General features: G+C 40.1%; 1 protein-coding gene across 11 annotated transcripts in view; it reads left to right on the top strand.

Moving 5' to 3' along the window:
* dtnbp1b (dystrobrevin binding protein 1b) overlaps positions 1-23,154 on the top strand; it is a 72,547-nt gene that overhangs the window by 41,490 nt on the left and 7,903 nt on the right. Inside the window, exon 1 of one of the 11 annotated variants that reach the window (XM_038723985.1) lies at positions 20,261-20,587. The exons of the other annotated variants lie outside the window; for them this stretch is intronic. Within the exon in view, the coding sequence (XP_038579913.1) occupies positions 20,536-20,587 (52 nt within the window). The 5' untranslated portion in view covers positions 20,261-20,535. Of the gene's footprint in view, positions 1-20,260; positions 20,588-23,154 lie in introns of those variants that run through there. 11 annotated transcript variants of the gene reach the window in all.

Below are 23,154 nucleotides of genomic sequence, written 5' to 3'. Positions count from 1 at the left end.
CCAAATGATGGCTTGCCTCACCTCTCCTCTCCTCTCTTCTCCTCGTCTACTCTCCCTTCCCATCCCTTCCTCTCCCCCTTCCCCTGTCCCCAGCTTTCTTTCTCTTTGCACCTGGTTGCTGTACACATCTGCTGTACACATCTCTTCTCTGCTGGTGTCTCATCTGTTCCTTAATCCCCTCAACTCTGTATCCCACAGCAGTCCCTCCTCCTCCTCCTCTCCCCTCTGCTCTTCATCCTCCTCTCTCATCCTTCTCTTCTCTGCTCCCCTCCTGTCTAGTTTATCTGGGTTCACATAAAACTTTAATTGCATGTAAATCAAAGCGCTGCAGATGTGATTAGTCTTTTGTGCTGCTTTAATGAGTGGGGTCTGGACTATTGAAATATGGTACAGTAGCTAGCTCCTACACTGTCTCTGATGGCTCAAGCCACGGGCAAACTTTTAATGCTGCCAGAAGAAACCCTTTTTTCTTGAAGAAAGTAAAATTTTGAGGCATACAGTGTGAAAGAAATTGTTGAGAAGATCTTGGAAAAAAATCTGAATGTGCTCACTCTTTATGGTTTATTGGTCTTGCAGTTCTGCTCACTATATTACAATCTGTATAAACAGTCAGCTCCATTCAGAAAAAAAGAATTTACAAAAAGAATTTACAACAGTATTTAATGGGGTTTAAAAGGGTCCATTACAACAATATAAATTGTACTGTATATATGCGTTTGCAGGCTAATGATATGTCAAGAGAATTGTGTTTGGCTGACATTTTAAAATGGTAATTAGCATTCAGGCTACTCATTCTGATAAGAAATTGGGAAGTAATTGAGTAATAGAAAATGTTTTCTGAGATGTGACATTTAGCAGGCGGCAGCACAGAAGGTGCTTAAGTTTTTTATGTTCAATTAAATATTTGCTTGTGCTGAAAAGTTTAAACACTTACTGTAAGTGACACAGTTGCTGCCAAGTAAAAGTGTTTGAATCCTGGACTTTTTTATTGTCTGATAGTGTCTGATTGTGATAGACTGTGTGTGTGTGTTAGAGCTGCAACAAATAGATTATTTGATTAGTCGGTTGAATGAATATTTATCGACTATTTTGATATTAAAATAGATAAATTATATCGTTTCAAACATTTTTTAAAGTAAAAATGTGAAAAATTTCTTTGCTGCTATTCTTTGTCATTTATGACAGTAAATGAAGAGTCTTTGGGTTTTGGACTGTTGGTTGGACCAACGAAGCAATTTGAAGACGTCACTTTGGGCTCTGGAAAATTGTGATGGACATTTTTGACAATTTCTTGACATTTTATTGACGATGATTTGTCGATTAATCGTGAAAATAGTCGGCAGATTAGTTGATAATGAAAATAATCCTTAGTTGCACCCCTAGTGTGAGTGTGTGTGCATACTTTCATGCTTTCATGTGTGCATACAAGCATTTCACAGTGCACCTCAAACCCACGTAACCAAAATGCAGTCAGCTTGCTAATTAGCGTATTCACACAGCACATTAACACAGGCGCTATAGACGCAAGCAGACATGTCTTAATTTGTCTGCTTTGACTTTGAGGAAGTCACGATCCTTTTGAAGCTACTGAAGAAGTTTAAGACTGTGAGTGATGGTATTAATTGTCTTTAAAGATGGATTTTTTTCAATAGATGAAAGAATCTGTGCTGTCAAAGGATAAAGTCAAGGACAGAGCATGGCTTGATTTTCATAAAACATAATAATCCCATTTTAACCTTACTTACCTTAAGCTGACTTCACTTTTTTTTTCTTTTTGTGGTAACATGAAAAAGTGCTTATATCTGTCAGCTTAAGTGTCAATGTTTCAGCGCCATGTGAAAATTTTGTCTTTGAATAGGATGCTCCCACTGTTGCATAACTGATGCATGTGTGCAGTTGCATAAATGTCAAGTTTTTTTTTTCATGTACATGACCACAAATATGCACATACAGCTGCAAACACAGAACCTGCACATAAAACATAACTACAATGGTATGTTACACTTATCCTTCAGGTTGCAGGAAAGTCAGCCTTGAGCCAGGAATTGTGTTTTGGGATGGATGACACATTATCTCTCACTTCTATATTGTTTTTTGTTATTGTCCTCGCCTCCCCTCTCTTGCTTGAGCTTGCTTCTGCCTCTTTTCCTTCCATTCTATGTTGCCATCCGTGTCCACCTGGCTTAACAGGTGTTGTTGGCAAACCTTGAGCATGTTGTCTCCCCTCTCAACACTCATATTGTTTACTCAACTGCACTACTGCCCGGTTTTCCTAGCAGTCTTTGCACTAAGATCATCCTTGTTCAATTAAATTAGGAGGAGCAGTCTCACAGCAAAGATGCTTTTGGGATTCAGCATGTTACAAAGAGTGCCACAGAAGGAGAAAGAAAGACAGGAGACAAAGGGAGGAATATGAGCGATAAAAGACGGGGAGAGACAAGTTAGAGAGAGAGTAAAACAGGCCACAAAATTAAAAGATGAACAATGAACTGGGAAAGAGAATGACGGAGAGAAGAAAAGACAGCAGAGGAAGAAGAGCGCAGTGCAGGAGAGGAGGGTTAAAATAAAGAAGGCAAAGATAACAGGTGTAGGGTGAAGGAGAGTGGGTGAAGAGACAGGATGAGAGTGACTCGAGAATAATAAAAAGAGTATTTGTAAAGAGGAGGAATTAAAAAGATTGAGCCAAACCAAAAAGCACCTTAAAGATAATGAAAAAGAATAATAAGAAGACGTAGGAGAGTAAGACAGGCCTCCACACTATCTGGGAGTCTGCTAATTGGTGGTACGGAGGTTGCACAGAGATCACAGACTGTAGGAATGGAGAGTCTCCATCCTCTACTATCTGGAGGACAGGAATGTTTTATTCTTTAAAATATTTAATCACAGTGGAAACTGAAAAAGTAGGAACTTGTCACATACAATACTGTGAGTGGTATGATTATTTCAGCTGTAACATATTGTTTGAGGTTTTGTCCCAATGCACTCAATTAGGGTTTAAGCACAGATTAACACTTTTAAAATAGTGGGATTTTCAGCCCCACAGCTTTTATTACATGTTCAATATGTTTGTTGGCAAATTTACTGCATAATAGCAATTCTTACATATTGATTTAATAATACTCACACCACATTTTTAATTTAATATAATCTACTGTACTAGATATTTGATCTTAACCTTTAAGAGGAAATATTGGAACTTACTATTGGCTAAACCCCCTCCGAACAGCTTATTTTTCCAGTCATAGCTTAACAACCTTATAGTGACTAAATGTACTGCAAAACACTGGAGAGTGATTGAGCTGATTTATTTATTTATGTTTTTGCCTGGGGCCTGTTTGCTTTAGCCTCCGTTTTCTAGCACGATATCATGCATGTATACCATCAAGTACATATTTATGACACCTTTTTTCGGTGTTTCCGCTGCATCATGAGTCATTAGAAAACACAAGTAAAGCTACAGGGGGCGGGGCTTAGCAAACTGTCTTTTTCTTGATTATCATAATCGGAATAAGGTCATAGTCAGGGTTCGCGTATCTGGGCAAACCAGGATTCCTGCTAAGTCGTTGGAAATACTGATGCATCCAAACACCGTAGTGAGATATATGTTTATTTTGTTCAAAATGTGCATGTCAGAGATCATCTGATAGGCTACACTTTCTTCCATCCATCAGTTAATATCACTGTAATGGTGAAGTTGTAGAATCTATGTGTTATCCGTTTTTCCAGTATCACTGGTATAAATAAGCTCCCACTGCTCATCATGCTGAGAAATTATACTCTGAGCTGTGCGGCATGACAAAAGAATAAATACTTGGACAGATCCACAAGGAGCATAATGATTGTAATTAAAGGGACAATAGCGACTGTACATAATTTTACACACAGAGTTATGGCAGTTGTTTTGTTTATACAGGCATGCCCCAGTTACTTCAGTGGTGAAGTACGAGTGAGAGGGATGAATCTGAATTTAAGTCTGTCAGATGATTTCAAACACCCCCTCAAATGTGCCTGGGGATGTTGTAAAACGGGAGGACCAAGATGACAGACTGTCTTAAATTATATGGCACACAAAGACATAAAGAAGTACACTCACAAATGCACACACACACACAAAGGAACAAAGACCACCATGCATTCTCATACAGACATCGCAAGACAAAATCTATTTTCTAGTAAAAAAAAAAAGAAGCAGATAGAATCTGTGTTTTTGTCTCAAATCCTGGTCACAGATGGTTTAGAAATTGCATTTTCCATCCCTGTGTGATGTACCTCAGCAGGTGGGTTATCACTTTTTTCTCTCCTCCCACTCCTCTGGGAAATGGAGAAAGAGAGGACCGAAGAAGAAGTAATAGCATGGTCAGACAGCCAGAGAGTTGCTCTAATTAGGTCCATGGCTGAACGGACAGTATTTACAGACTTGGACAGTCTGTTACAGAGTTTATACTGTCAGCTCCTGGGAGTTTAATGTGTTTGCATGTACACACTCCTTTGCATGTATGCTTCTGTCACCTTCATGCTTATGTGTCTGTCTGCCTGTATGCACTGTAAAGTGAGTTTTTTTGTTCTCTGTGCTGAGGCCATCGGTACTTGTGTGTGTTGCTGCTCAGGCTTCTTCTTTCCAAGGCTTTTTTTCTGCCTGCACTCTCCCTCTGTCCTCTAACCCCCCGCCTGCTGGCTTATGTAAGGGTAAATAACTCAGGTCAGGTAGAGACAGATAAACCCCTCAAGGACTTCTCATTTGGACTGGGGTCATAGAACACATCTTTCCTCTGTCCTCTCACTCTCATTGACTCTCCATTCCTCCCTCTGCCTCTGTGACTCTCTGTACCTTACTCTGCAGAAAAGAAAGCGATCATGTGCACATGCATAAGTACATGAGGATATCAGTGAATGTGTCTGTTTTATGCCCGGTATTGTGTATTCACAGATTTGTTAGCGGTGTGTGAACGAACAAAAGGAGACAGCAAGGCAGGTTGCTGTGGGGGAGGGAAGGCTTTCCCGCTGTGTGCCAGGTGACTGTGTGTGGCCCAACTAGAAGTCCGATACGACAAAACAACAGATGGATTGACAATACAGCACCGTATCTGGGCTGCTAATCAAGTGTTTCATCCCAGGGTGTGATGCTAGTGCTAAAGCCTACTCACCTTGAGGAAAGAAAACATATACACTATCTCACACTGACTGTTATAAAATATTGGATAGATTGCATCACCTCTACAGTATGAGAAGGAAGATAAATATTAAAATGTTTAACAACCTTTGTCCCTTTCTTTAAATAAAACGTCACATTAACAAGGTCTAACTGTAAATCAGTAATATATAATTCTTTATAAGGAATAAGTAGTTGCCACATTTCTTTCCTGAATTCTGGCTCTAAGGTTTTAACTGCAAGATATTGTGTGCGTAGCCTAATGAAAAATTGCTTTTGATTCAGAGGTGAGAATCTCTATAATAGCATATGTGTATATATATTCAGACAACAGAATTGAAAAACATGATCATGCTGCAGCAGTTGTTACATACATACATACAGTACTAAGTACACACAAGGATATTAGAAAGATAGGTAGTAGAGTAACACATGCCCTGGGTTCTGTGAATGAGTGTGTACATGTCCTCTTGTGTGTGATGTTGCCTCATCTCTGTGTGAATGCTCTTTGCAATATTCACTCCCCTGGCCAATATTAGGCTTTTCACAATTTATGCTGGAACTGACATGAGGGCACACTTTGACTGCAGATAAATGAGGGGGTAAAAGAGGGAGAAAAGCAACAAAAGAAGGATGAAGAGAATATGCGAGAAATCCGCAGTGACAGCGGAGAGAAGTGGAGCTTGGCAAGACAAAGAGACTTTGCTGATAGCTTTTGATATCTCTGTCAGGGTCTAACAAAAGCACCTTTGAAATATTTACGTGAAGCCTTCAGCACAAATGAGAAAACAAGCTCTCTGCCCGATAGTTCGCCCGGAGAGCTGAAAACGTTGCATTTTCAGACAGCGTTTGTTCGACTCATTTTTAGAAATCACTACCATGACACCTCAATGTCAGTAACTGGTGAAATACAGTATAACTGTTTCAAGAAAAACAATCTATCAGGCTGAACAACAAATGTTTTGCGTAGTAACATAACCAATTTATTGTTTATGGGCTCGCTTACATGGCCTGTTTGCAGTAACATCAAAATACCACTGAAATGGAAACTGTAGTGAAGTGCATCTAAATGCTTTCTACAGTACAAGTAGAGTATCACACTTTACCATGGCAACCTCAGCAACAAAACTCAACTACTTGACATCATTATCTTACAGATCCACAGCATGTTGCCAAGTTCATTATGGCAGCATCTAGTGAAATTAAGCTTACATTGAAGTAGGTGAGATTAGTCCCAGAATTATCTCTGAAGTTGACAGTTTGCTCAATCTTAACATGAGGGTGTGGTATAGGTTTTGTGGATATTTCAGCCATATGGGTATTGTTGTGAACATCCTGACAGCCTCCCCTTAAGGTGGTCTGTTAAATTGATGTATCGGAAATGTGCAGGACATTGGATGTCACACTCTGCCTGTCTGCCATGCCGTGTTTTGCACTTTTGTGTTTAGTTAGCGTTATTTTGGTCTGTTGGGTTTTGGGGGTCTGTCTTGTCTGTCGTCTAGTGTTCGGTAACCCTTGTCATGTCTGTTACCCCAGTGATCCCTCTGCATGTCTGTCTCTGTTTTCCCCTGCTCTCTCTCTCCCTGCCTGTGCCTCGTTAGCCTCATGTCTTTCACCTGTGTTGCTCCTGCCCTGCTCGTTATTCCCTGTGTGTATATATATTCTTTCTTGTCCTTGTCGGGTCATTGTATGTTGTCACCCTGTGTAGCAGTGTGTTTCTCGTGTCGTCAGCCTCCCTGTTTCCCTGCCCGTTATTGGATTTTGTATGTTGGATTTCTGTTGGACAACCTTTGTTTTTGGACTCTGTCATCAGCCACTCAGTTTGTAATTGTGCTCACCTTTTGTTTAATTAAAACCACCAAACTATACCTGCTCCGCTCTGTGTACTGCGTTTGGGTCCTCCAACCTGCTTCACCACACAAATCCCTGACATTGGAGGCATAAAAGTTATTCTCATGTTCCTTGAACCACCTGGAAGAGTTGCATTTCCCAGCAGGTGGTAGCAATTTCATAAGAAATATTCTAATCCCAGGAGAGGATCACCTGATTTGTAACAATATTTAGCTTTACTGTGGCACTGATGCTGTGCTTTTGACACCAGGCTGGATGGATCCTCGTGGCCTTTCCCTTGACACGTTTCAAAATCAGTCAGGAATATGTTATTTTTATACTGGCAACCTTTACTGAATGGATCTTCTATTTGGTATCCTTTACCCTGTCTCCTAAATGAGACATTTTCACCCACAAGACTGCAACAGACTGGATATTTTCATCTGTTTTGCATAATTGTTTTGTAAACTGTAATATTTAAAAGACGCATGAACTTGCATGCCAATGATCACACTTAGTAGTTGTAGCTTAAGTTATGCAGCATGGCTATTGTAATGTGTCCTTCAACAGTAACAAGGAATAGTAATTGAAGGAGGAGCAAGGGGAGCTGTCTGCATAAACTTAGATATCTGAACTGTGTAATAAAGTGGATTTATCAAGGTCATGGACTACAAGTTGGAGAAATAACCATTTTCTTGCTGCTGCCTCACTTACACAGAGACACACACAGAATATCTCGGTCTCTCCCTCCCGTTAACTTGGTCAGCACAGGATGATAGTAGTCCAGCTCATAGGGATGTGAAGGAATCACATTTGTAGATTCATACAATAGTTCCATTATCCCACTTGGCTGCCTCTTAACCTCTAAGTCTCTCACGCATTCCCTCCAGACATGTGTAGCTGGAAGCTTCTCTATTGTTGTTCAGTCATGGAAGTAGGAAATTAGGTTTCTCAATGAAGGCAAAGGTTAGGGATGGAATGGGCCCAAGAAAGAGACAAAATTTAATGTTTCCCCTGTGACAGTAGAGCAAACATGAAGAATAACCAGTAGTCGTAAAAAAAGAAGAAAAGTATATTATGTAGGCTTGTAGTTGCCAAATTGATCAGGATTTTAATAAAAATGATAAATTGTGAAATTTTATACTCCCTCAATTTTGCACCCAGCGCTCACAAGAAGTCTTTGGTTCCTTTCAAAACCTTAAAACACCATCTCTTTGAGACTCTGAGTCTCCACTCTTTTGAGATTATTGTAAAATTATAGTCATTAAAGTCGAGTAAACCTAGTTAAGAAATGAATAATTCCGATGTTGACTGTCAGTTTAACAGTTCAAAGAAATATAATTCTTTGTGGCTGGTGGGCCAAAATCATTACGAATGACTTAAGATAACGATATGTGTCTGTGACCTCAGTTAAATGTGGGATCCATCTGTAGTTTGTTGAAATGTTGTTTGTCTTGTCCTCTATCTACCTGTAACAGTTTAAAATATAGAAATATAATGTATAAAAGAATTCAAAGCAGCATACTGTCACCACAGATTTTAGCATTAATTCCCGCCCGTCCTCAAAGGCCTTTTGGCTTGTTCCAGGTGATTCCAGAAAAATACATTTGTTGCCAACCAACCTACCTGATAAATTTAACTTTAAATAATAAAACAACCATATTGCACACATGTGCGAACACCTGCTTGAGATTTTTTACTCTGGTTCAGCAAGAGGCTTTGCATGTAAACTAATCTATTATTTATCAGCTTCTCTAAATGAGAAGACCTGCATACAGTACTTGTACAACCGCTTCAACATGAGTTCTGATGAAAGACTGATCAAAGGGAACATGTGTGCGGGCTTGTTACACATGGTGTGGTTACTGTACGGTGTTTAAAAACACATGCTCGTATCTGAGATGATGGGACATTATTAAATGAAATGTCACCTATCAAGTTATATTAGCTGTAGGCATTTTAAAGACAGGAAACATTTAACTTTGTCAAGGTTATTAAAATATGAACTGGTTCTATTTGAGACTTTCAACAGCTCTTTCCAAGGAGATTGTATCCTTTTTCATCTTTTTCCCACAATATGCATACACTTCACAGGACTTATGCTGTCTTTAATATTCTTGTGTAACCCCAAAGTGCTCCACTGTCTCTTACTTGAATGATAAAAAACTTGCTGTAATAGTGTATATGTGGCCAGGCCAGGAATGATGAGGCCAAACACACAATAAATTTTATGGGTTTTTTCCCCCCGACTGGACTCAAATGAGAACAGTGTTAATCATGTAAAGTCGAGGGTTTAAGGTGGTTATACAAAACACAGGAATAACTTTCTTACTCGTCCTTTGCTTATTGCATCTGATCTCAACTATGTGACTTAACAGTACTCTATAGTATCCCTTTACCATACCACAATATGTAAACAGCTGCCATAAACTAGTTTACACTCACTTTGGTAGACTTCAGTTACTTCTAAACAGGAACTCTAGACCTAAATTCACAACAACCAAAGCTGTAAAACAGCAAATATCTTGACAACATCAAAATCTAGACATCTAGATTAGATAACGCCACTCTAGAGTCAATGTTGAAATGAGGGAGCCGAGAGTTCTACACTGTTGGAATAAATGAATAAATACATTCACAGCCACATAATGCATTGGGTTCATAAACATAAAAAGATCCATCCATCGTCAACCGCTTATCCTGCATACAGGGGGGCTGGAGCCAATCCCAGCTGACATCGGGCAAAAGGCAGGGTACACCCTGGACAGGTCACCAGTCCATCACAGGGCAAACATAAAAAGGTGAAATATTTAAATATTAAATTTACCATAAAACATAAAATACATTAATTCACAGAATACAATTTGCCCAGCACTTTGTACAGAAACTCAGAATTAACATTTTATGAATGAAATCAGTAACTCACTGTTCTACTGTGCAGTGTGCGTCCTCAGGACACGCCCACACACACACACACACACCAAGAACTCTGCACATGTATCTCCCCTCTAAGTCAGCTGAAAAATATGAAATAAACATTTACAGCTTCAGTGTACACTAATATAATGTGATTTTGTTTGTTAATATACTTCATTGTCACTCACGCTGTCGCCGCTGGTCAGATTCTCTTCCCCTCGTGGCGAAGATACGCACGCACGCACACACACACTCATTCGACTATCAATTGTCAGGAATCAGCTGGGACACCCAGGTCTTCATGCATCTACCTTGGTCCGCTAGTTAGTTAACTCTGACGTCTGCCGATCTTACGGATTATTACTGTACTTTACCATGGGTTATGGAGATATCCTCCGTGTCGATAAACCAAAGTACATCCCTTGCTGTTTCTCTACACCACGGGACCCAACACTTCCGTTTTTTCCTGTGTCCCGTCGGAAACTCTACCCTCTTGCACGAGCCGTCCCATGTAGTACTCTTAAAGTGATGGGGCCATTAAATACAGAGGACAGTTATCGCTGCAGTAATCCCACCAGCAACTACATAACATTATAACCAACAGAACACTATTTAACTCTGTACCCCTGGTTCACCTAGCTACATATAGGACTACCAACAAGGTGATGTTCCAGAGCCCCAAACCCGATCTTTAATAATTTGTTGTATAGTGAGCACAGCAGAGCTCAGTTATTATTTATCACATACAGTATACAAATACTTTCTGGTCTACTTGTGTCAATGTTGAAATGAGGGAGCAGAGTTGTTGGATGTTTAAGTTTATTTCACCAGCCTCAGAAGCATTTCATCCCACATCTTGGTCTCCTGTATCTCTCTCTTCACTTTCCTCTGCTTAATAAAATAAAATATATATAAAGGAAAGAGTGAATAGATCCTTCTTGAGGGGCATCTTTGCTGAGAGCTTGCAGTGGGTTTTGCTGATGCAAGGCTTTATTTGTTGCGGTAGGGAGAAAAGAGGAGATTCCTGCATAATGCATCAAAGCCTGTGTCTAGAAATCTAAAATATTCACACAATTTTATCCCCGAAAATAGTGTATGCATGTCTCGAATACATGTGCATACTGGATGTGAATATCTTCATGCTTGCAGCTCCTCATTTGCAAACATCATGTTCACTTACAAATAACCTACGTGCTTTTCAAGACCATTTTTCTGACTGTGTTTGTTGTGTTTTTCAGCCACTGCCTCCTTGCTGTGAGGATCAGATTGGCCAGGTTTCCTAAATTAGAACTAACACACAGTCATTACTACGTTACCCAACTCTAAACAAGACATCACCCTTATCTGTGTGAGTAAAGTTCCCTTCAAGGCAAGCAATTAACCTGTTAGAAAAAGCCTCTCCTCCTCCTTTCACCTCATCGTTCAGCCTCCATTAACAGTTCACAGAGGTTATGGTGAACATTTTTTCTTGTCTCCAATGGGAGAAGGCTAATTTTTAAATCTGTTTCGAGCAGTACAGCATGACACAGATGTACTGTATGTGCATATGGGTAAGGCCTTTGTGAAGGTCATAAATTGTATCCAGCTCTGCCATAGTTCGATTCCTTGTTGTCAGGTGCTTAGAGCCCATTGGTTGAACGCTGATTTATTCGGCAGTTCAGGATTATTTTTCTACCATATTTATCTCTGAGTACAGGGGGAAGAGTAGAGGAAATTTAATTTTTCATTATTCATTTAAGACACATTTAATCCCTGTTTGAAAGGATGGGTTTAGCTGCATTTGAATGGCAAATGAAGCAGGACTGGAACTGCAAAATTTTGATTAGCCCAAGAATTCAATTTCCACATATTAGGTAACATCATTTATCACCCATGCCTCAAACATTAGTTACAGTGGGCTCTCAATATAAAAGTGCATGGTATGTTTGGTATCCTTTAAAAGAATCAAAAGAATCAAGTGTGCAGCCAGAAGCAGTCTGCTAAAACGACATCAGTGAACATGAAGAGGGTTCAACATGGGCAGTACATTTTGTTGGCAAACGAGAGAGTCGTATTTTGAGCCAACTGTGTAAGGTGGGCCGTTTGACAGACTTGTGAAGAGCTGGGAGACCTCCGAGAACGTGTCGAGCTCCCCTTTCCTCCTCTCTTGGCTTGATGGATGGGCCCTCTGTTTGACAGTGTACTGTCAGGTGCTGTCAGATAACACAACCTACTTTCTGTGTCTTTCTCTGTCACCAGTTATCAAGATACCCATTCAAGGCCACAGAACCATGTTAGACACGAGCATTATGTGGAATAATTTGCACATGATTTAAGATCACAAGGCGACTATTCTGTCATCAGGAATTAAGCATGTAACTGGTTTAAATTGGTTTAGTTATACAAAGCCACTCTGAGAAATCCAAAGTGGCCTTTCGTCAAACTTTTTTCCTAATGTGAATTTCCTGGGTGTTAATATACAGTACATACATATAACCAGCTAATACATAATCTCGATATGTTCCATACCCTTTATCTCCTCTGCTACTGACCTTTCTAACCATTTGTCCCTGTGCTGGTGTAACCGGCTGCCCCCGGAGAACGTACTGCATGGTCGTGACTCGAACCGGTGACCTCGGATACACGCTGACGAGGAGGCTAAGACGCATGGCCACTAGCGTTAGTTGCCAGTGCATCTCTTAAGGTGTTGGGCTCAAAAAGGATGACTATCTCAGATCATTTGGATCATGAGACAGTTTCTCTTTTTTCCCTGCTGTGTCAAATCACATTAAAAGTGAATGTAAAAATAACAAATGCACCTTGAGATCTGGGATGCAGTTATTCTCATCATAATGTGTCATATTGTGTAACTTTGGGCTGTGTGCAGTGACATGTGTTTGCATTGTTATTCAACTAACAAGCCTTTGTTACAGCGTTTACACCATTGAATTTTCACTTTCTTAACAAAACCTTTTACATAATCTGTCAGGTATGTCACAGAGTGCACATGTGGTTAGATTACATTTTCTTTGACTAAAGTTGCTGTGGTCATTTCAGAATCAGGTCATGACTTTACTTTTTCTTCACCTAAGCTGTGTTTATTTTCTACCTCATATGGCCCAAATAGATATTGCTGGCGCTTTGATTACTTTAGAGGCGAAATGCTCTGTTAGCCGCCGAGGTTTTATCAAATCTGGCTTTAAGCTCTTTAGATGATACAGACTGGGGCTGCATTTAAATCCCCTGCAGTGCATTCACTATAAAATTGCCAGAATCTCCCCAGTGTTCAAGCATCAGCAACATTAGAGCCGAGAAGAGGCTGGGGCAATATAGACAAGCACAAATGTTTTATCACTGGGCTAATGAACGAGGGTCTGATGTTGTGATGACTCTGAGAAGAAGTTTGGGGAATTGTGAAAGTTATTCTACTTATTGTACTTGTAGCATTCATTTGACTCATTTGTAGTATAAATGCTCAACCAGACAACATAGTAGAATCACACAAAGTTTTAAATTATATAATAATTTTCTAGATTAGCTCAGTACATGTTCATGCTCATCCAGACATGGTAAGGTCCCTAGCCTCACACTGTAACCTTCACCCCTCTCACATCTAATTGGTATATTTCTAATACCACTGTAGAGCCATCTACTGTGAATGGCTGGGCTGCTAGCTGACACCTCTGATTTGCTGCTAAGCGTAGTCGTGACGCATCCACTCGATTAATGTGTGCGTGTGTTTCTGCACATGTTGCAGTCTGTCTAAGCAATTTATGTCTTTATATCCATCTGTTCTTTTTTGAGTGACTAATTGGCAGACAGTAAACCAGGTAAATAACAGTGACAGCTTGCTGTTTTGGCACATTAGTTAAAATTGTTCATATGAGGGATCAGTCAATAGGAATTCATCAGATCATTCAGAGCTGTGTAATGGGCTATTATATTTTGTGTGGGGTCTCTGAAGCAGTACTGTATCTTTTAACATATAATAAGTCATGATTTGTGATGAAAAATGTTCTGTCCTCTGGTGGTGCTCAGACTGTGAATGACTTGGCAGATAGAATCTCTCCCACTGAGCTTTGCCTTACATGTTGGTGTGCAGTTGCCTGGTTACATGTGTAGTTAGCAAAACTGGTTTAATGTGTGTTTGTACTCCCACTCAAATTAGATGATGGTTAGTGACAGAAGAGGAGAGAAACCTTGATGTATACAGTCATGAAATCATGTGCACCATGTAAATATTTAACAAGCTCCTGACTTTATTCCTCATTCAAGTGAAGTGCACTGTGCCCACATCTTAATCTTCAAATTACAGCTTCAAGCATAAAGAGATTTAGAGTTAAAGATGTCATATTATGTTTTTGGCTTTTTACCTTTCCTATGTTTAGTTATATCATTTTTGTGCATGTAATAGGTTTGCAAAGTGAAAAAGCCAAAAACCCCAAATGGAGTTACCAATCTCCACTACTCCTGAATTACCACCCTGAAGCTCTTGCTCCTGTCTAGGTTGCAAAGCTGGTTTGGGAACATTTACTGCTGTACCGAAGCCGTGGTTACAGGTTTGTCAGGACCCGCTGATTGGCTAGTAATTCTTAACTAGGTAAAAAAAGATCAAATAAAAGTGAGATGCTTCACTCCATAACTAAAATGGAGCGGTCAACACACAGGGTGAAAAGAGGTGCTGAAGCAATGTGCAGTATGACAAAAATACGGTGTTTTTTTTCAAAAGGAAGCAATGTAAACCTGTTCTGGTACAACTCCTAAATTAAATTATGAACCTAAAAATGAGCTTAAAAGGACCATCTTAATGTAACTGAACATCGCCACTCACGAACATAATTCCAGACAGCAATATGACTCATTAATATTTTATATTCAATCATATAGATCAGCAGAAGTCACAGTGAATGTACAACTCTGCATGTGTATTTTCCGTGTTTTATTGTATTAATTTCGTCTCAGTGAGGCCCCACATTAGATACCCAAAGTGCAAACACTCATTTGATTACAAACCAGAGAAAACTAGTTTCTGCATGCTTGCCAGCTGTGAATGCTTGGCATACATAAAGTAACCATTGTTTGGACATGACTATACTGCCACTTAAGTAGGCACAAATTCACTATAAATGAAATGTCTGTCCTGGAGACTTGTGTTTTAGTATGGAGAAGGAGACAACTGGAAATTAGATTTCTGCTCTAACACTGACTAGATGCATTATAGTAAGCTATTCTAGGGATTTTATTTTTTGTTTTGTGGTTATATTTCCATTTGATACAATACTCACAGCTGAAAAGCACTCACTCCAAGTTTTTTGCACCTCCAATGAAGATATTAAGTATACTGTAAGTAGGTATACAACTGATCCTCATTACAAATACCGATCTGCTGTCTGTGTACACAGTATACAGTGGGTACGGAAAGTATTCAGTATTCAGTTTCTTTGCAGCCATTTTCCAAAAATCAAAAAAGTTCATTTTATTTCTCAGTAATGTACACTCAGCACCCCATCTTGACAGAAAAAAACAGAAATGTAGAAATTTTTGCAAATTTATTAAAAAAGAAAAACTGAAATATCACATGGTCATAAGTATTCAGACCCTTTGCCGTGACACTCATATTTAACTCAGGTGCTGTCGATTTCTTCTGATCATCCTAGAGATGGTTCTACACCTTCATTTGAGTCCAGCTGTGTTTGATTATACTGATTGGACTTGATTAGGAAAGCCACACACCTGTCTATATAAGACCTTACAGCTCACAGTGCATGTCAGAGCAAATGAGAATGATGAGGTCAAAGGAACTGCCTGAAGAGCTCAGAGACAGAATTGTGGCAAGGCACAGATCTGGCCAAGGTTACAAAAAAATTTCTGCTACACTTAAGGTTCCTAAGAGCCCAGTGGCCTCCATAATCCTCAAATGGAAGACGTTTGGGACGACCAGAACCCTTCCTAGAGCTGGCCGTCCGGCCAAACTGAGCTATCGGGGGAGAAGAGCCTTGGTGAGAGAGGTAAAGAAGAACCCAAAGGTCACTGTGGCTGAGCTCCAGAGATGCAGTCGGGAGATGGGAGAAAGTTGTAGTAAGTCAACCATCACTGCAGCAATCCACCAGTCGGGGCTTTATGGCAGAGTGGCCCGACGGAAGCCTCTCCTCAGTGCAAGACACATGAAAGCCCGCATGGAGTTTGCTAAAAAACACCTGAAGGACTCCAAGATGGTGATAAATAAGATCCTCTGGTCTGATGAGACCAAGATAGAACTTTTTGGCCTTAATTCTAAGCGGTATGTGTGGAGAACACCAGGCACTGCTCATCACCTGTCCAATACAGTCTCAACAGTGAAGCATGGTGGTGGCAGCATCATGCTGTGGGGGTGTTTTTCAGCTGCAGGGACAGGACGACTGGTTGCAATCGAGGAAAGATGAATGCGGCCAAGTACAGGGATATCCTGGACGAAAACCTTTTCCAGAGTGCTCTGGACCTCAGACTGGGCCGACGGTTTACCTTCCAACAAGACAATGACCCTAAGCACACCGCTAAAATAACGAAGGAGTGGCTTCACAACAACTCCGTGGCTGTTCTTGAATGGCCCAGCCAGAGCCCTGACTTAAACCCAATTGAGCATCTCTGGAGAGACCTGAAAATGGCTGTCCACCAACGTTTACCATCCAACCTGACAGAACTGGAGAGGATCTGCAAGGAGGAATGGCAGAGGATACCCAAATCCAGATGTGAAAAACTTGTTGCATCTTTCCCAAAACGACTCATGGCTGTATTAGATCAAAGTGGTTCTACTAAATACTGAGCAAAGGGTCTGAATACTTATGACCATGTGATATTTCAGTTTTTCTTTTTTAATAAATTTGCAAAAATTTCTACATTTCTGTTTTTTTCTGTCAAGATGGGGTGCTGAGTGTACATTACTGAGAAATAAAATGAACTTTTTTGATTTTTGGAAAATGGCTGCAATGAAACAAAGAGTGAAAAATTTAAAGGGGTCTGAATACTTTCCGTACCCACTGTATATACTGGCACAACTTATATTCATGTTTATTGTCTCTATATACTTAAAATGTATAACTATAATATTTTTTTCTGATAACAAGGTTGGGAAAATAAATAAATAAAAACACAAAGAAATCAATTGCCCTCTGTTGTTGAAAGATCAAGGAAAACACTCAAACTATGTGGCAATCTCTGTTCGACACCCACACTGCATGTAGTACACAATGTAGCTCACTCTGCATTGCAGCCCTCTACTGTATCTTAAATGCTGCAGTCTCAAACACAACTGACAAACTATTTCAAAAGCAACAGTAATGTCTACATAGTAAGTACAAATGTTGATGTTTCACAACAGCCACATATTGTAAATCACATTCTATTCAGTTTTATACTCCATTTACCCTGAGTGATAATCGGATGGGCCACACACATAACTGCCATATTCCTCTGTCTGCACTTGGTCTTTAGGGGCCTTCAGTTAACCAGAAATCGCTCATTTAATTCATACATGATGTCATACTGAATCAGAATTTTACAAGAAAGCTCACAAAGATTTCTTGTTTCCATATAAATTAGAACAATGTAAAGCCAGCAGTAACATCTTTTTCAATAGTGCAGAAACCTTAGGTTTTGTTCTTGAAAATGTTACTGTATTCAATATAGAGATAATTAATATATGTAAAATTATGGTGGTGGTTTCAATCTTGGATTATCAAGGTTCTTACAAAGTAGAACAATGACACTGAAGTGCTGGAAGGCTGTTGGAGGCTTAAAATTAGATTTAAAATGTGCTAGCGACATGCAAGGCAGCTAAAAATACAGAAGCTTATTGATTTTGTCTTTCTTGAGCTAAATATTCATTCAGATGACACCATGTTTTTCTTTTTTTAAACAGTGTTTCAGCTTCACGTGCGTTCGTGAGTGATTGTGTGAGTGCATGAACTCAGCAGCTGACGTTTTGCAGATGGAAAAGACTGGACAGAAACCTCATGAAACGGCCACCGCTGCAGTTCAACACACAGAGTGAAAACAGAGGTGTTATCAACAGGAAAGAAGAAGAGATAGACCGTAAAACGAGAACAGCAGAAAGCCCTGTGTATATGTGGGAGAAGTTTTGAGGTGCGAATGTGTACTGTATGTGGTGTGTGTGTATGTGAGCCACAGAGCGTGAGGATGATCGGTTTGAAGATGAGTGTGAAGTCACTGTAAGGCCAGCAGAGTGTGAGTGCATACATGTTTTAGTAGTTATATGCACATTTACTAGTTAGTATTCAGGTATACAGATAAATGGCTGGATGGTTCATTCTGCACAATACACTGTTAAGTCACTCTTCAACCACACCAATGACTCACTCATCTGTTTTTGTGTGTAATGTGCCTTTGTCACCTGCACATGCTGAACTGCGCTATTCGCACACAGAAGGTTCATCCAGGCCCTCTTGAATACACACTTATATATCGTGCATATTGTGTCTCTTAACATGTGAGTAATTTTGACGGGTGTGTGCGACAGAGAGTAAGAGGTGATTGTGTGTGTGTTATTTACAGCATGGGGGCTGCCTTTTGGCGGAAACCTGAGCACTTCAGAGATATAGCGAGGCGGACAGAATCTAAAAATACCACGGCTGAGTGAGCAGGGCTTAAGAAGAAGAAGCAGTGGCTGTCTCCACTGTCAAGCCTGCCTCTTGGTCTTCAGGCTGTGCGCTCCTGTCTCGGAATGAAATATTAGGGCTTTATAAGCAAACGGAAACAAATCCATCTGGGACCAGACAGCTAATTTAAAGTGACTGCTAGAACAAGGGGGATTTTATATCAGATATTGAATGTTTGATCTGTTTGGCGAGTCAGTGTGATGTAAAGTGTATGAAACAGCTATAATGAGACTGTGGATGGATTGTTTGAGCGTTAATCAAAATGGGGAGGGAGAGAGATCATTTGAGCTCATGAGGCATGAGTATTGGAGTTTCATGCTTGCTTTAAAAATGCCACAGTTTTTTGTTTGGTAATTAAGATATTGAGCAGGGGTTTTGGGCTCAGAGTAGATTCGAAGCAACACAGACCTTTGCATCACAGAAAGTACCACATTTCACAGTCTTTAAAATGTTGTGACCTCTTCAGCCTTGACCTCAAGGTCACACCCAGTAGCCACATCCCTTTCCTCTTGTCATCTCTTTCTTAGAGAATGACACATGGATGATAACATTTACAATCCTTACACATCCTGCATCCCAACCTCCATCTCACTTCCTGTCTTTCTGTGCATCCTTCTGTACGTCTATCCCACATGCACAGACAGCCTGAGAGTACCATTACATGTCTAATACCATCTGCGCACACAAAAACTGGCTCTAGTCCCGGGGCCTGTGGCAGGCATTAAAGGCAAACTAGCCAGCAAGTCCACTTACACTTTTATGTGTCTGCCCGACCTTCCATTCATTTGTCCACTGAGGCTTCAAACATAACCTTCTCTCTATTGGCACAGCCTATGGCAGCACCTGATATGTGAAGTACCCTACAAAGTGTAAACGACTGTGGACCGGCTCAGCGGTGACTTGAATTGGCTTGTGATGACTCATAAAAAGATATATTTCAATTTGAAAAGGGGGCTGTTCGTGTAACTTGCTGTTTACGGTCACTTAAATGGAGTCTGTCTGTGCTCTAACTCAATATTCTTTATACCTTACTAAACAAAATTCTGAAAGAGCTCTAATTAAGATTAGGGCTTCAAAAATCTAGTTGAAAGGGAGTCTCAAATGTCCTTGAAGAAATAAAACAAGTTCCTTTTGCAAGTGAGCCCAAATTAGCATTGCCTGTACAAAAGGGATGTGGTGACCAAGCTTGTATGATGAACACTTAACGCTAAGATTTGCATTTTTGAACTGTGAGCCAAGCTGTGAGAAAATGACTCCATTTAGTCAAATCTAAAGGCTTGAGTTGAATCCTAAAGACTTGAATTGCCCTTGATGGCATGTTTCCTCTCTTCCTTTCAGCTGCAGTTTGTAGCTACTTCTCTCACTATACAATAGCTCCACAAAAAGGTTTGGTCTCTGCGCTTTGTGCGCTCTGTGCTATATATGGACACACATTTACATGCCGCATAAAAGAACATTCGCAGTTCTGCTTCAGTCACAGACATGTAAACACGAAGCAAATGTAATACAGACTGCATCCTTATGAGAGAGAGTAAGTATCGAAGTGAATCAGCAGGTAAATGGTTCTCTTGGTTATTATGTATATGAAATGATTAAACACAGGTGCATGATTACCCACACTTGCATATGAGAAAGCAACCAACCACGCACATGTGCATGCTGTCACGCGCACACCCTGACATACCAGCCTTTTTCCTGTGGGTTCTGCTTCCTGCGTTTGTAGAGCACATACCAGATGATTTTTTTATTCTACTGCTGAAAACCGATACATGTGTGATTACATTAAAAAGCCTCATCTCATATTGATCCATCGGCGCAAATAGCCATCTGAACAAGCAGAAGAAGATTATTTAATGCAATTTGTGTTATTTTTTTAATTTCCCCTGGGTTTTGGGTCACGCAGCAGAGAGGTGTGAAGGAGAGCAGACAACACTTTGAGTGCACAGTGTATACTTAAGAGCAGAAGAAACAGCCTGTGAAGGGACCGTATCACTTTTTTTGACCTGCATGATGATTGCAAGAACAGACGTACCAAGTAACACAGCAAGTACAAACGCAGGTACACCAGAATTTTCAGTTCATGTGTTTCTTGTAGGGGTTTTCAGTTGAAGATGTTTCGTTTTCATTTTGAAAAGCAGAAATATTACGGGAAAGTCAGAGACTTTGTGACGTATTGATTTTATATTTTTCTCATGAAGGAAATTCCTCTTGTGCTCATTGCAGGTGATTCCGTTTTAGATTGGAGCACCTATTCTACATGAGCCACGTGCCATTAAAAAACATTTGTAGTTGAATAAAATGATTTTATTGGACATCATCTGCTGTGACTAACAAAATGCAATTGCCTTAGCTCCTATGAATCATCACCAGATGTGTATGTCTGTGTGAGCGTGCATTCACCATTGTACATAATGAATCATGTCGCAGGAGTATGGAATAGACCATTTTGTGAAGCTGTGTGAGCATTTACATGAATCAGAAGGTATGTATGTACAAAATATATACATGTATAAAAGAGTATGTGCAGCATAGCCTGGAAGGATAGTATTTGTCGGACTTAATGACTTCTGCACTTACACTAAAGTCATCAGCGCAAACTTAATACTACGGGCTAAATATGAGCAGAGCTAAAAATAGTCCCCCGTAGCAGTAACATGCGTAGCAGGATATGGTTGTCTGGTAGATGATAATGAAGAAAAGACGAAAAGAAGGAAGGGGGAGATTTGTAAGTAAAGACATTTATATAATGGGTGATTTTCTGTTATAAAGAAGCCTGGAAAGCTCATCATTAAACATAGAAAATGACATGTTTGAGGGGAATACTGACAAGCCACTATCTATACTTAATGTCTTGCTTTGGTTTGGAAGTGGTTTGGTTTGATAATAAACAAAGCTGTTTGTAGATTTGATGGAGAAAGGAAGGGCAGATTTAGACATACACACTAACAGACAGACAAAGAAATGGGCACAAACTCAGTAGGTACCTTTATGGTCTAAATAAATAGATGGCTCAGGCTAATAATGGATTGAGAATCTGATTAGAGACGGGCAGATAAAAGGACATGATCCAGCTCTATCATTAATGCTGTCTGTCCGCAAACCCTAATTATAACTAAATGCCTTCCCCTCACTCTCGCTCCATCCCCTGTTACTAACCCCACACAAAGCCTGACAATCTGAACAAAGCTTCCCTGAGGCCCCTAATCTAATAGAGCAGTCTATACAAGACAGACACACACACCAGCCAACAGAGAGGGAAGGACATAGTCAGGAGGGAAAGATGAGGGTGTGATGGAAAAAAGAGGACAAGGATTCAGATAAAGGAGATAAATTGGACACTGAGTGAGAAATGACAGAGAGCTTTTCTTTTCCAAGTCTCCGAGGACTGTTGGTGTGATGTTTATCATGAGGGAGCTCTGGTGGGACCACATTGTTCCCTTCTTTGTGTCCATCTGCTGCGAGCTCCTTTTGGGCCCAGCCTATTTTATCAGGACTCTGGTCTGTGTGAGGGTGTCCTCTCTGATCCTTGCAGTAGAGTTAACACTCCTGAAGCAGCCTATTGATTCGAGGTGTGTAAGACAAGCAGCACAATGTGGCCCACTATGTAAACGCAAACAGTCACGAGGAGGTACTGTTCAAATTGCACCAGACAGATGCCCCCAATCAGTGCGTGTGTGGCATTGTTTTTAAGATCAAGTAAGGAAATTAAGTTTGTTTTTACTTTTATTAATGTTGCAGGAGAAAAAAGGTTAATTGGTAACAACAGGAAGAAGAGCAGGTTATTGCATTTACATACAGCATGTACAAGTAGTTGTTTACCAAAGCAAGATTTTAGTTAGTACTTCAAATATGATGATTAAAGTCTTTCCAGTGGAGGATACAATCACAGTGAAGTTATAAAAGGTACATTTTAATTCATGTTCTATTGCAGCTTTTGGCACTGCAGTGGACACAATTGTAATTGACCACCTCACGTTCTGTGTTGGCATCAAGACATGTAATTGGTTCACCTCCTCCTCCTACATGGAATCTTCAACATCACATTTGGCCTATTGCTTGCTCAGCTGCTCAAGTTTGAATGGTCTGTTTTCTGTTCTCCATGTTTTCTACAGTTTTCATCTGAAAACCCAGTATTTCTTGTCATTTTGTCAGTAATAACATATGTTTATATGTCACAACTGAATAACAGGCACCTTAAGTAATTCTATATGGACTTACAGGAAGCTTTGAAGAGTGGAAGAGTATGCATCATTCCTGAATCATTTTATTGAGGACATTTGATGTCATAGAGAAAATAAACAGATAAATTCAAATTGGCAAAGCATCTTTTTAACCAATCATTCCCTTTAATTGGATGGGGTTTTTTTGGTCCGCATTAAAACATCAAAGATGTGGGACACATCAGACATTTTATATGTAATGGACTGGCTATTGCTACTGTAGTTAGTGTCAGCGAGTGCGAGTTATATAATGCTGCCGTCCATCAGAGGGAGACAAGAAAACTAAAGAGACAGCATGTCAGAGTCCAGGCTGCAGCCATGCCCCGAGACACACACACACACACACACACACACACACAGTATTCCTCTGTCCGCAGGTTCATGCTTTCTATTACCCTGTGTTAAT

This window comes from Micropterus salmoides, unplaced genomic scaffold, assembly GCF_014851395.1.
Source record: "Micropterus salmoides isolate LMB-PRFRI ecotype aquatic unplaced genomic scaffold, ASM1485139v1 Ms_hic_scaffold_17, whole genome shotgun sequence".
NCBI classification, from domain to species: domain Eukaryota; kingdom Metazoa; phylum Chordata; class Actinopteri; order Centrarchiformes; family Centrarchidae; genus Micropterus; species Micropterus salmoides.
This window is presented reverse-complemented; position numbering and strand designations above follow the sequence as displayed.